The sequence below is a fragment of the Calypte anna genome, chromosome 2 (genome assembly GCF_003957555.1).
Source record: "Calypte anna isolate BGI_N300 chromosome 2, bCalAnn1_v1.p, whole genome shotgun sequence".
Classification (NCBI taxonomy): domain Eukaryota; kingdom Metazoa; phylum Chordata; class Aves; order Apodiformes; family Trochilidae; genus Calypte; species Calypte anna.
The window spans coordinates 135290710-135304661 of record NC_044245.1 but is presented as its reverse complement, the minus strand read 5'-3'; the positions used below and the strand labels follow the sequence as shown (position 1 = coordinate 135304661).

The following is a 13952-nucleotide window of genomic DNA, read 5'->3' as shown; positions in this document are numbered from 1 at the left end:
TTATGAGTTGTATAATATCCAAGATAACACACTATATGCCCAAAGTTGGCATAATTTCTGTGTAGTATTCTATGTATTCTATAATTTCTATGTAGTATTTCTGTGTAGTATTCTACAGCACAATGTAGTACTACTTTATAAATACATTATAAGTAATAATTTTTTTTCTGCTTCAGAATTACAGAGTAGTTCCTGTGGCAATCCAGGAGTTCCACCAAAGGGCATCTTGTATGGTACAAGATTTGATGTAGGTGACAAAATCCGATACAGCTGTGTAACTGGATATATTTTGGATGGTCACCCTCAGCTTACTTGCATAGCTAACTCTGTGAATACAGCATCATGGGACTTTCCTGTTCCTATCTGCAGAGGTAAGAGAAATGCTACAGCACTGTTCTTGAATCTAAGCATCATATTTATAAGCATGAATAACTTTAAAATCTGTTTGAATAATTAACTTGACTGTGATTATACAAAGAAAAGCCTTTTTGAATATTATGATCTCTTGCTCACATGATGTGTGTCAGCATAAACACCTACTAATGTTTAAGTCGCCATCCTATTAAAATGGTATTTCTCATTTATTTTTAAATACATGTAATGAAATAAGAACTAGAAACCTAGCAGTAAGCAAGATGAAAACATCTGTGTTCAACCTGTTGACAGCTTCGGGAGTGTAAATTTGGAATCCATTAATACTTCCCAAGGACTGACTTTTTGTTAGGTATTAATTTGGATATTAAGAGAGTAAAAGTATGAAAATACCAAAACTATACAGCTAGGGGGACTTCCTCTCATTCTTAGTCAGCTTTGATATTTTAAGCCTTCTACATGGGATATCCCTTCCATTCTTACAAACCTTGTAGGTCAAATCCTTTTCCCTTATGTTAGAAATTTTTCTGAGACTACTAGAGAGAAATGTGGCACAGTAATAAAAGGAGCTAAGCTGATAAAATTGAGATATCATATACACAACAATACAATAAAAATGTATGCTGATGAAATATTGTTATGTTGGGCAACCTTTAGATATTTTCTCTGGATACACAGGTTAACTTTAGAGAATATAAAATATATCTCTGTTGAAAACATTGATGCAGTCTTGCAGGGACTAGAAAAACATTCCAACAGATGTGAGCATTCTGATAAATTTATCATTAAAAAATAAAAATTCAGTTTGGTTAAAACCCTGTTAACCAGTACTCCGAAGAAGTAGTTATGTATGGGAAATGTGTATCCTACTTCCCAGAAAGATACTAGGTAATAACAAAGAAAATACATGATCAAGGCATAAATTGAAGCTTCATTTGTGGAGATGATCATAGAAAAGAATATATTAATTTGCACAAAACTTCTATTTAGACTAACGGACCATTATTCAAATTCTTGATCTGACAGTTTTATCTGACATAAAACCAGTAATTTTAAAGGAGAAAGATGAGAGACTTGAACCTGATGCTTCCACTTGCCAGGCAGTCATCACAGTCACATTGTTACATGTACTTTCTTTTCACGCAACATTTTTCTGTAGAACTTTGGTCAGATTTTGTTTGTATGGCAAGGGGTTATGAAAATACACAGTGTAAATTTGAATCTGAGTGATAAACTGCCAAAGTGGTCCTGTGGTTAACCATAACTTCTAATGTGTAAGCAGAAGACTACCATGTAAGAATCTGAAAACCATGCTGCTTTATATTCTTGACTTAGAGAGGCCGTTATCAGAATAGTATCACTCCCTAGGGCAGTATAGAACTGACACTTTGGAAATGATTCAGAGAAAGAGGAAACAAGTTCTGCTGGGTTTCAATATTGTCGTTTTGTTCAGAGGCTGAATGAACTCTAACTTTTTATTGTATGCAAAAGAGAATGAAGAGGTGGCTTAATTTACTGCTGACTCTCATGCAGAAGGAAAACATTTTTTTTGGAAAAGACAGTTCTCTCTGATCAGCATCAGTGAAGGATCTAAGGGGTAAAAGCTTTACAGAGAAAAATTAAAAAAAACAAGACAAGCATTTTAATAGTAGTGGTTACGAATCACTGAAATGTAACCTATGAATGTGACACATTCTTGATTTAAGTTTTAATATCAGGCAAAAATGGCTTAAAAGCTTAATGAACAAAATCACTGTTAAATTCCATGTTTAATTAAAAATTCAACTAGTTATTTTCCATAGTTTTTTCTTTGAATCTATGCTTTATATCAGAGACATCTAACTATACATTTAATAGAGAGAGCTTTGTGGTTCCATTCTAATGAATTTGTCTTAATTTTGTCTAATACAATTATCCAACACAGAATTCTGCAGAAGGTTGCTACAGGTGATTAACCACTAATGAGCTTCTTATCTCTTTCTCTCTATTTGCTGTGGATACTCTTGAGGTTAAACAGCTACTCATCTTTAACAAGTTTCTCTGATAAATGTCATACTGTTGCCTACCAATGGTCATTACATTTAGAATAAAGAATCCTGAGACAAACAAGTGAAGTGGCGTGTAAATTTGAGAGTATACATAAAGAAATTAAATTTTCTCAATTCTAAACAACTTGACTGCTGTTTTTTGATAGGCAGCCAGGTCTTGCAGACACGCAAATTCTAGCTGGTCATTTAAATATAATTAGTTGGACTGAAGAAATACTGAGTATTTCAATGCCATGACCTACGAAGTTTCATTGTCTAATTTGTTAGAAAAAAGCTCTCAGAATGGGACAAAAGTATACAGTGTTCTGTGTTAACTGGGGGATTTGTTTGTTTGTTTTTATCTATAGAAAAAAAAATTAACAAAGCTCTAAACTTACAGTATGCTTAGATGTCAGTGGAGCCACGCTCATAGATGTCTTTGTAATACCTGTGTGACAACACCATTGTCATCTCCCTCTTTTAATTCAGAACAAGTGAATTTAGGAAATATTTTTTTTAGATAATTAGTTTTACATTGTCCATTGTAGACCATTCAGTACACTTTCTTCGAGGGGTGTATCTCTATATATGCAGCCTATAGTAGTTCAGAATATTGGAGAGAAAAAAAAAAAAAAAAGTAAACTTCATATTACTACCAGGAAATATTGAGAGAACAATATAATCATTTCACAAACAGATAAATTTGGTTGCTGGTAGGTAAATGATTTTATGACAGTGTGGCAAAGAGATCCTAGTAATGTAATCAGTAAGTAAGCTGACTCAGCTGGACTTTGGGAGCTGTGTAGAGAACAAAGCAGGAGATAAAGTCGAAGTGCTGCAGTTGATGCTGTGCAGTGCATTAATGAGTGGAACTGACAATATACACAGAGGAAAATAAAGTGTGCTAACTTGAAAACAGGAATAAATTACATCTCATGGGGAACGAGCAGCTTTTTGTCAGAAGCCAGGTCTTGCGTGCAAAGCCAGTCTTGTGTTAGTCCTTATTCTTGGGTAACGCCCTTTTTAGCTGTCTGCAAGTGTATTAAAAACATATTGGATTATTTAAAGAAAGTAAAAAGAAAACCAACAAAAGTATCTCACAGAATGACGCATTTCTATGTAAGATATAAAGATAACTTGACACTAATGAATGAGCAGCTTCTCAGAGACTGTTTCACGGATTCTTTTTGGGATATTATAAATCAGTGGCTTAGAATAGCCCGCGCTCTTAGGAATGGTACATTAAAAATGAAAATTGTCTACAAATGGCAATAATGCTTCTCTAAAATTGGAGAAGTTAATTAGGATTATTGGGCTGGGGGAGGGGAAGAGAAAAAAATTATGAAAAAGGTCTACCATTTTATTGGAATAGTCATATAATATAAATATAAATATAAATATTGTGTGTTTTCAAGTAAATGCTGTGTATGTGCAAGATCTAAAAATTAATACCCTGCATTATTTTCGTATGACCTTTTGGTGGCTTTGAATTTTTGCAAAGAAGAACATTGTGAGCTCTTTATTTTTAGTTAATTTTAAAATTCAATTTGAAGACAAAGAGAATCAAGTGGCTCTAGGAAAACCATGGAAAATGCTCTCCAGAATACCCCACCATACTCTTCTCATTATATTGGTGCTATTCTCAGGATAGTATCTGGTTTTCATTATCAGGATCATTTTAGTACTTTGTCTTGTAAGATGGATTTCAGATCTATAGCCTGGTTTTAAAAAGATAATATTTAAAATTGCCCACTGATGGAGTCTGAATATTGTTCAGTTGTGTTACAAAAATAAATTAAAAATAAATTTAGAATTTAACAAAATTTAGTCATCTTTTTGTTCTGTTCTGCAAATTCAGAAGTTGGAGAGAATAAGCTATAAATTGTTTTGATTTTGGAAAGGCATTTAATTGTAATAGAAGTAGTAGCTAATTTTCACTACACGTGTAAAAAAGATTCCACTGTATTTAAGGTGGCCAAGAAAGGCCTAACAGCACAGACTTCATCTCTGACAGAACTGAATGTAATGAACACATAGGCTAGAGGTCTGCTTTTTTAACTCTTTTATCTTGATGACCTTCTGAGTGTTGTTTCAGATGAAACATTTGACATTAGATCTATACAAATTTAGCACACAAAATTTCTTTCATATTTCATTCAATCAGTGGAGATGACCTTATTTTGTAAGAACAGAGTAATTTATGGGTAAAAGTTCTTGTTGCTGTTCTACATAATGGAGTTGATTCTGGTTTTGTCTAAGACTGCCTGGGATAGGGTAAGAAAGCTCAATTTAGGATCACTAGTTTCTTCATCAGTTTAATCTTCCTAATCCAAATACTCTTAGCACTGGCTCTTAACACACTTCAGAGAGAGAAACTTCCTACTCCACAGCTATGAATCAATTATTTCCAGGCTATGGTTTCATCTTGTCTTACTTTTAAATATTTGATGTTATATCCCAACATTTTATACTTCCCATATTTTCAATAATTTTTCTCCATATCATTGTAAGTATGTGTATTTTCAATTTTCATACATATGTCTTGGAACTTCTTTTAAAACTCTTTCCAAAGTATGATGAAAAAAACCCCAAATAGTTGCTGTTTCTGAGGCCTGCTAGTTGCCAGTTTTCTCTTAATGAGTAAACCAGGAGTAAAAAAATAAAGCTTTGTTCAATACCAATAGTTTATACAAAGAAATCAAGTTGAAAAGAACTTAAAACTCAAAGCCACAGGAAGCAGATATTTTGGCCTACATGTAAGTTAGGTAGCAGTGGACAAGGGTCAAAAGCAAAAGGTGCAGAGTGATGGGAGTATGGGAGACTTCAGAGATGATAAATCAGGGTAAAGGAGCATAGATCATTAGCCATAAGTCATGGCAACTGCATGTGCAGTCACAGAACAGTGGCACTGTTGAAGTAATTGAGATGCAGTGGTACAGCACACATAGTTGGAGTGTGGTTAAGGATGGATACAAAATCCTCAGGAGATACAGGTAGAAAAGATGGTGTGGGAGCCTCTGTGTGAAGAAGCAGCATGGATATATGGATCTGTTGTTGGGGAGGCAGGATGGGCTGCTTGAGAGCTTGTAGATCAGGATCAGAGAACAATAAAACCATCAGAGAACTCAAACTCACATTCTAAATCACAAATTGCAGTTCTCATAGGACTTTATCCTTCATGATATATGCTGAAAAAGCAATATGGCAGGACACAAACAGTAAGTATTTCAGAAGATCTTAAAGAATCCATACATATATTTTACAGCAAAGTTTATTCCAAGTAGTTGTTTGTCCAGGTTGTCTTTTAAAAAAGCTTCCCATATTCCTTAGGCTGTGGTTTATTTTATTTTTTATATTATTAGGAAACATTTTTATCTTTTATTGCAATTTATTCCTGCTAAAATTTAAGCATGCTTTTTTTCCTATACACTGCTTGGTACCTGTACACATTAAAACTACATTATGTTCTCCTTTTTAACTTAAGAAGGACATGGACCTGTTGGCTCAAGTCCAGAGAAGGGCCACAAAGATGATCAGTGGGCTGAAGCACCTCTCCTGGGAAGACAGACTAAGATAGTTGGGTTGTTTCAGCTTGGAGAGGAGAAGGTTCCAGGGAAGCTTTATGGCAGACTTTCATTACCTAAAATGGTCCTAAAGGAAACTGGGAAGGGATTTTTTTACAAGGGCATGCAGTGATAGGACAAGGAGGAATGGTTTCTAACTGAAAAATGGTAGACTTAGACTGGATAAAAGGAAGAAGTCCTTTAGTGTGAGGGTGGTGAGAGACTGGAACAGGCTGCCCAGGGAATTTGTGAATGCCACCACTTTGAAACTGATCAAGGCCAGGCTGGATGGGGCTTTGAGCAACATGGTCTAGTGGGAGGTGTCCCTGTCCATAGCAGAGGGGTTGGAACTTCATCACCTTTAAGGTCCCTTCCAATCTGAAATATGCTATATTTCTGTTTTCCCTAAATTGTTTTTAATTTATACATGATTTATTTTGAAGAGTTGGTCCCTGTTTAGCAAAGATGAGGATATTTTTTTTGTGATTCATTGATCACATCACATCACATTATGCTTTCTTTGGCTTTCGGAGCTGCTGGTGTGTCCATCTATTTACCTCATTAGTCTATGACGGTTGTCTGAATTCTTGTTCTACTTTAAAAATAATGTTCTGATCTTTAAATAACAAGGAATGTTTTATTAGTTTTGGTTTTATTTTTGATTATGTTGGTATTGGGTTTTTTCTTGTTTGGTTTGTTGTGGGTTTTTTGGTTATTTGTTGTTGTTAGTTTTGTTTTGTTGTTTGGTTGGGGTTTTTCATTAGAGCAGATTAATTGTGGAATTCAGGCAAGGCTTTTATCTTTCAGTATGGCCCATGGAATTAAACACTTATGGTAAAGCATAAACAAAAGGTCTCCAGGAGCTGCAGAAAAATCTGGCCAAAGTCCCAGAATAATATTGCGCTTATTTACTGCAATCTATAAATCTCCAGGCTGGCAAAAAATACAGTGCCATATTCCAATTTTCTAACTATATGAAGTAAAACCCAAAGTGCACACACTGATGGGAATAATGTTGTGGTTTAACTCTTCATTTACTCCTATTTCATTCAAAACAAATACTGAAAAAGGAGTATTTGAAGCTTGTGGGTCGAGAAAATTACTAGGATTAGGGGTTCACTCACTAGTTACGTTCACAGGCAAAACCAGACTCATCTTGGGGAAAAAAATCAATTTAATGTATCATTAGTCATATCAAAAAGGGACAAGGGAAAAAACAACCAACGAAAAAAAAACCTCCAACAACAAACCCAGAATTTAAATACCTTACCCCATTCCTCCCTTTCTTCCTGGGCCCAATTTACTTTATTCCTGGTATCTCCACCTCCATCTCCCCGGTGTCACAGGGGGACAGTGAGTGGGGTGTCCGGCCCATCCGTCACCTGGCGTTTCCTCTGTGACACTTTTCCCTCCTCATGGGGAGGACTCCTCACATTCCTCCCTCGCTCTGACACGGGGTCTGTCACAGGGGAGAGAATCCTTCATGGGTCCCTCCCTTGAGGTGCAGTCCCTTGGGACTGTTCCAGCCTGGGCTGCCCACAGAGTCACTGGTTTGGGAACAGACACCTCCCCTGCCCTGGGGTCCTCCGTGGCTGCAGGTTCGCATCAGCTCCATTAATGGTCCCTCACGACCTGCTCCACCCTGCTCCTCTATGGGCTGCGTGGGGACAGCTGCTGTCTCACCACGAGATGTAGAGGAACCTCTGCTCAGGCACCTGCTCTCCCTCCTTCCTCACCGACCTTGGTATCTCTGCTCCCACCTCCCCCTCTCCTCTGCCCTGAGGTGTTACAGCAGTTCGTTTTCCCTTCTTCCATGTTCATCACCGAGGGCCATATATATCTGCTGATGGGCATGGCCTTAGCCTGAGGTGGAACAGGTTTTTTTTCTGCAGTTTATAGCAGGAGCCATGCCCAGGGGACCCTTGCCCACTGCCAAAACCCCACCACAGCCCACCCAACACCAGGATATGTGCACTACTTCTGAGTCTAGGACTGTTCCATGATTATTGTTTTTAGCATGAAAATATATAACATGTAAGAATACCCAGTCTCATGAATAGACTATTGTTTTAAATCCTCCCATTTCAGTTGCTGTGAATAAAGTACTTCAACAAAAAGAAAATATAGTTCATATCCAGAGGCACTAATTGTTTCTATTTTCAGCAGCTTCTCACAAGAGCCACTCCTGGGGCTCCTCCCCTGCTACCAAAACCCAGCCACACCAACTCAACACAGAATGCAAAGGAATGAGCAGCAGGAAAATCAGTAACTGTCTGGTCCAGACACTCAAAGTACAATTATAGTGACACATCTGCTAGGACAGTCAGTTCTTTTCATGTAATATGCAGCTACATGTCAATCATACTACAGGATTAATAATTTCAAAGTGCTGTCATCTTCCTTGTTTAATTGCATAGCCTCATTTAAGCGGTAGCTAAGTCAGCAAAGTGACTTGTCAGTCATTTGCTCAACCTAGTTGTTCAAAGCACCCATGCTTGCTTTCTTTATTCTGGTATCTCTAAATGCATGGGTGCTCTACTATCCATTCGTGCCAGTCACTGTCGATGTTCAAATAGGCTTAAATTGTGTAAGAAAAACAAATACATGTAACAGCTAATATGTGCATACTAAGAAAACATCCTACTATTTAAATACTCTTAAAAGGGACTCTGGCTTTGTGAGTCTATAAACTCTTGCCTTACGTTAAGGTTAGCCACTGCATGCCTCACACTCAGGCATGGACTGATGGCTCTTCTGGGTACTATTTTCTTGTTATTATTAGTATAACATTATCCTTATTACAATCATGGGATTTTTTTCAATAGAAAAGTACTGAAGCATATTCAAAAACTAAAATATAAATTCAACATATGATGGAATTGTCATGGTCCTTTTCACTTATCCTTCAATCTGTCAGCCTTATATCAATAGAGCAAGATACTTTCCTTTTGATCCTGTTTCATGAGGAACTGCCTAGAAGCTGAATATTTCAGTCATGCATAGTTGACAATATTTAAAAATTATTTTTACATTAATCTGTATTTCATTTCAGTTGCAAATAATGTTGTGATCATCAGATGAAAGAAATAAGTTACTTATTTTTGTGAAATATGTGGGACACCACCTTGTTACTATAATTTTGTTCTTTTTACTTCTGCTGGTATCAGTTAAAAGGAATTTCATTCTCTTTGCTAAGGATAATGCTCCTAAATTAAAATTAAAAAAGAAGTCCCCCCATACTCCCTTACTGGTATAGCTGTTTGTATGCAATATTATCCTTTGTTCATTAGCAAAATAGGAAAAAACCCCAAACAGCTTGGTGATTTTTGCATACTTTTCTCTATTTCAGTCCCAATACTATTTGTTCAAAAAGCCTTGATAAATCAGGTGATCCTTTTCACATACATGCAATAATTTCCTAATATTATTTAAAAAATTCTAGTTATCAGAGAGGACAGAGTACATTCAGTGATTCTTGGGTTGAATTTCAGTATGACAATTTAACTCATTTATTTCATGTAAGAGTACAGAAATTGCAGCTAAGAGTTTTTCCAGATTTTCAAAAGCATAGGATACTTTTTATGGCATTTTTATGTTAAGCCCATCCATTCAAAAATTTACAGAAGTACTGGTGCTTTAGAATTTTGCAAGCAAATTATTTCTATTCCTTAGTACAAATTTCCATCTACATCCTTAGTCCCTTGTATTTGAGAATGATACTACCATATTACAATTGATAATGTAGTATCTATCAGTTTAGATTCCTGCAATTCAACTAAGTAGTTTCCTTGGACAGACTTTGATTTTCATGACTAATTTACAGTATTAAAGACAAAAAAACCCTAAGGAAGTAGATTTCAGGTATCTTGGAGGCTAAGAACTGTACCTGGAATGTATTTTTAAACTAAGCTTTTCCTATAGTTTCATGATTTTTATTTTTAGGAAGGTGGTATTAAAAACCTTAAATGCTGAATGATTTTTGTTCCTTAGTTCCTTCAACAGAAAGGGAAAAAAATTGAATTAATTAGATCACTTCTGGGTAATGGAATTGCATCGCAAAAATATATCCATGGCTTTTTAAAATATCATTTCCATATTTTGGAATGTATGTTGAAACACTTGATGTTGTTTTTGGAGGTTTGGAGATTTCAGTAGGAGTTCAGCTATCCAGTGACTATGTTGCTCAATGTGTTATGTTTAACTGGGGTTTTCAGTGTTTTGTACTTGTTAAAAACAGTGGTACCATATGCCGAACATCATATCTGATTTTGCTTCTCGACTGATTCTCCTTAGAGTGTGCACATAACTGCATAGGACATATTTATGTTTGTGCACAAGTTTTCTGATGATTGCTTTGAGTTTGATTGTTAACGTTTATCAAACATATTTGAAGTAATATTTGAAGAGGACATTAACAAAATGTAAAAATCTGCAGCATACATAACAGTTAAAACCAGCTTAAGGAGAAATCGTAGAATCATAAAAAGTTTTGGGTTCTATGGGACCTTAAAGGTCCTCTAGTTCCAACCATCCTGCCTTAGGCAGGGACACCTCCCACTAGACCAGACCAGTTTGCTCAAAGCCCCATCCAACCTGGCCTTGAACACTTCCAGGAGAGGGGGCATTCACATATTCCCTGGCCACCCTCACAGTAAAGAATTTCTCCCTGGTATCTCATTTAAATCTACCGCCTTTCAGCTTAAAACTCTTACCCTCAGTCCTATCACTACACACCCTTGTGAAAAGTCCCTTCCCACCTTTCCTGGAGGCCTCTCTAAGGTACTGGAAAGCTGCTATAAGGTCTCCCCAGAGCCTTCTCTTCTCCAAGCTGAACAACCCAACTGTCTCAGCCTGTCTGCATAAGAGAAATGCCTGCATAACACAGGTGTATTGAGATGGAAATGATAGATAACTCAGGAGAACTTCTCTTTCTTTGCCTCAGTGCACTGGCACAGTATCTGGAGCAGAGATTTATCCTTCTGATTTATCCTGTGAAAAACTTTTTTCTCATACTACATAGATACTGTAAAGCCTTGCTCTCTGCTCAATTGTGACCTCAGGTTGTCCTTTAGGTAAGTCAAACTCAGCTGTGGGTACTGGGTAAATGGATGGGGAAGGAATTCAACTCCTATTGAACAAATGGGTTGATTTGAATTATAATTTTTATAGACCAAAGAAAGAGACAGGGAAGTTACATGATGGCTTGTGTGGCAATGCTTTCTGAAAGCCCAAACAGAAACCATATTAAAGAAAAGGGGCAAGGAATAGAGTGATGTTGATGAAGCAATTTAATATTGCTAGATCAAAGGAAAAGAGATTAATTTAAAATGAAGATAACTGGTGGCAATACTTATAAAACTGCAAAGGCTATACAAAGAAAAAAAAGACAGGGAACTTGGAAGTTGAAAATAATGTAATGCATTGCTAAATGAAAATTCTTCCAATTAACTTAATGGTGATGGCAACAGGCAAAGAATAAAATAACAGGGGAAGGAGGCAAGATTAATGATTTGAAGGGTGATGCTGCAACAGAGTAACTATACTATAAGAAGGAAAATCTTTTATAGGCGTATACGAATTTTGGGAAGAGAATACTTTATCTAGGAAGCCCAGTACCTAACTTCCCTTTTAGTATAGATCTGGATTAATTTTGTATATTGGCTCCATAGTTCCTTTTTACAGAACTTCTAATTTGACTCTGGAAAAGTATATAAATCCAGGATGATATGCATCTGCACACACATCTTCTTTCTCAGAACTGCAGTTTTCAGGCATTTGTTCTATCAAAATTTCTGCCTCTCTTAACTCTGGATGTATTCACGAGAAATATGAAAACAGTAACTATTTTAAGCTAATGATACTTTACAAACAGCATCTCTTCAAGAGCATAGGCTAATTCTTAGATTCCAGATATGGTTTCTGATTTTGGTTAGTGAGTTAAATCAGTTTACAGTTTTCTCAAGCTCTGTTGCTAGAACAACAGGTTTTCCAGCATCCTCTTTAGTCTGCTAACACAGTAGTGTTTCTGTGCCTTGTTTTTCTACTTTCCACACTATCTTCTGCTCACCATCTAGAGTCTTAGATACATTGCTTGGCCTGAGGTTCATATGTGTACAGAAGAGGTAGACAAAAATGGAAGTGTATCCTGATGTGCTAAGCACAAGACAGCATGTTTATTCTGTTTGTTTTGTACTATTGCATACAGCATTGCAACCATCCTCATTTCAGTTACCTCTGGATTTAATTTGTTTGTGTCTCATGTCTACCCTGCCATTTTGAACAAGGACACTATAATGATCTTGCTATTAGCCAAAGAATTTTCTCTCATAAATTCCAACCCTGCATATTATCTGCTTAGTGCCAGCATTATGGAGATGACTTGCAGACATTAGAGATTCTGTACCCCTCTAGTCCCAGAATAAATTACTATATAATCTGCATGTTGTCAGCTCAGCAGTTGGCACACTTGGTAGACTCTGCTGTGCTTCAGCCATTTCCTGGCCAGGCTAGCATAAAGAAAGCTGAACTGAGAGATTTTCTAACTGTGCACAAATAATTACTTTAAAAGCTCCCATTTCTGTCATCCCAGTATTTCACTCTTCCAGTCTTTATAAAGATCAGTCTTCCTCCTTAATTGTACCATTATTTGCATAACAGTCTGAGAGATCTATGCTCTACATCAAGAAGCTGCTAGTAAAGAACTTTGCCATCAATCTTCCAATGCAGTATGAACAATGGCTTGGAACTTATCAGAAACTCCTGGAATGTCAACAGACTAAGTTTATTTCTGGACAGATCCCTCTGTTAGATAAGAGTGTCCAGTTAGTGGATCAATATTACACATATTTTTAAAAAAATAATGTAAAAAGTGGAGCTGTAAATATAAGCATTATAAACTAACAATTAAACAGACTTCCTTAAGTTGATAATGCCTGACATATTACTTTTAAATTGAGGAAAGAAAATGGAATTCTGGAACAAAAATATTTTTTTCTTTTGAGTTGTATTCCCCTCCTCTTCATTTATTTATTTAGGGAGTTCTCAAGACAAATTTTTCATGTCTAGATATAACACTTGTCATAGCTATCTCCAAAGATTTTTTGTTGTTAAGCTACCATTTCAACTTCAAATGAAAATCTAAAGCAAACCAAAATAGCAAATGAAGATAAATGAACTGCTTAAATCACAGACACTTTTAGAAGGAAAGTAAATAGTCAACAAATAATTTCCAAGGTCTTGTAACAGCCAAATGTTGGTCTAATTTATTTTGTAATGGTAAAGATTAAGCATTCAGAAATCAATTGCAGTATTTAATGTGAACAAATATTTCACAAGCAAAGCAGAACTGTGCAAACCAAAACCTTTTGTAGAATATGGAAATTAGAAGCACAGAAAGACCATTTTGCAGAACTGGCTACTGAGGACAAGAGTCCATGTAAGAATAGGACTGAAGTACAGGCTGCCCCAAGGAAAGCAAGGAACTCAGAACAATCCTGCCTCAAGGCACAGGCATCAGGCAGTTATTTGCAAATGCCTGAAGCACTGAAATGTGCTGTGTTTTATGACTCAACTCCATTGACAGCAATTCTAGGTTCAAAATGATGAGGTTTTTCATACACGAAGCAAGTCTAACATTTTGTACATGAAAATGTGTATATTCAGACTGTTTCTTCTACTAAATATGCATATAAATATATATAAATGAGAGTGTTCTCACTGAGTTTCTATATGAAAAAATGCTGCATCATTTGTGTAGATTGTTTTGACCCTCAATGTGTTAGATGGCTTGGTTCAGTTCAGCTTGAGTAGATTTAGGATGTTTTTTTACAGGGTTATTCGGAGTATTGTGTACTATATTACTTCATAAAATTTGAATGCTTTCCATCTATATGATTTCATTTACTATTTATGTATTTATATATATATTTGAATTACTTTCCATCTACATTATTTCATTTTTTATATATTTATATATAATATCATATGTATA

General features: G+C 36.0%; 1 protein-coding gene across 1 annotated transcript in view; it reads left to right on the top strand.

The window, feature by feature from the left end:
• CSMD3 (CUB and Sushi multiple domains 3) overlaps positions 1-13952 on the top strand; it is a 552597-nt gene that overhangs the window by 135368 nt on the left and 403277 nt on the right. Inside the window, 1 exon segment of the mRNA XM_030444571.1 lies at positions 177-371. Within this exon segment, the coding sequence (XP_030300431.1) occupies positions 177-371 (195 nt within the window).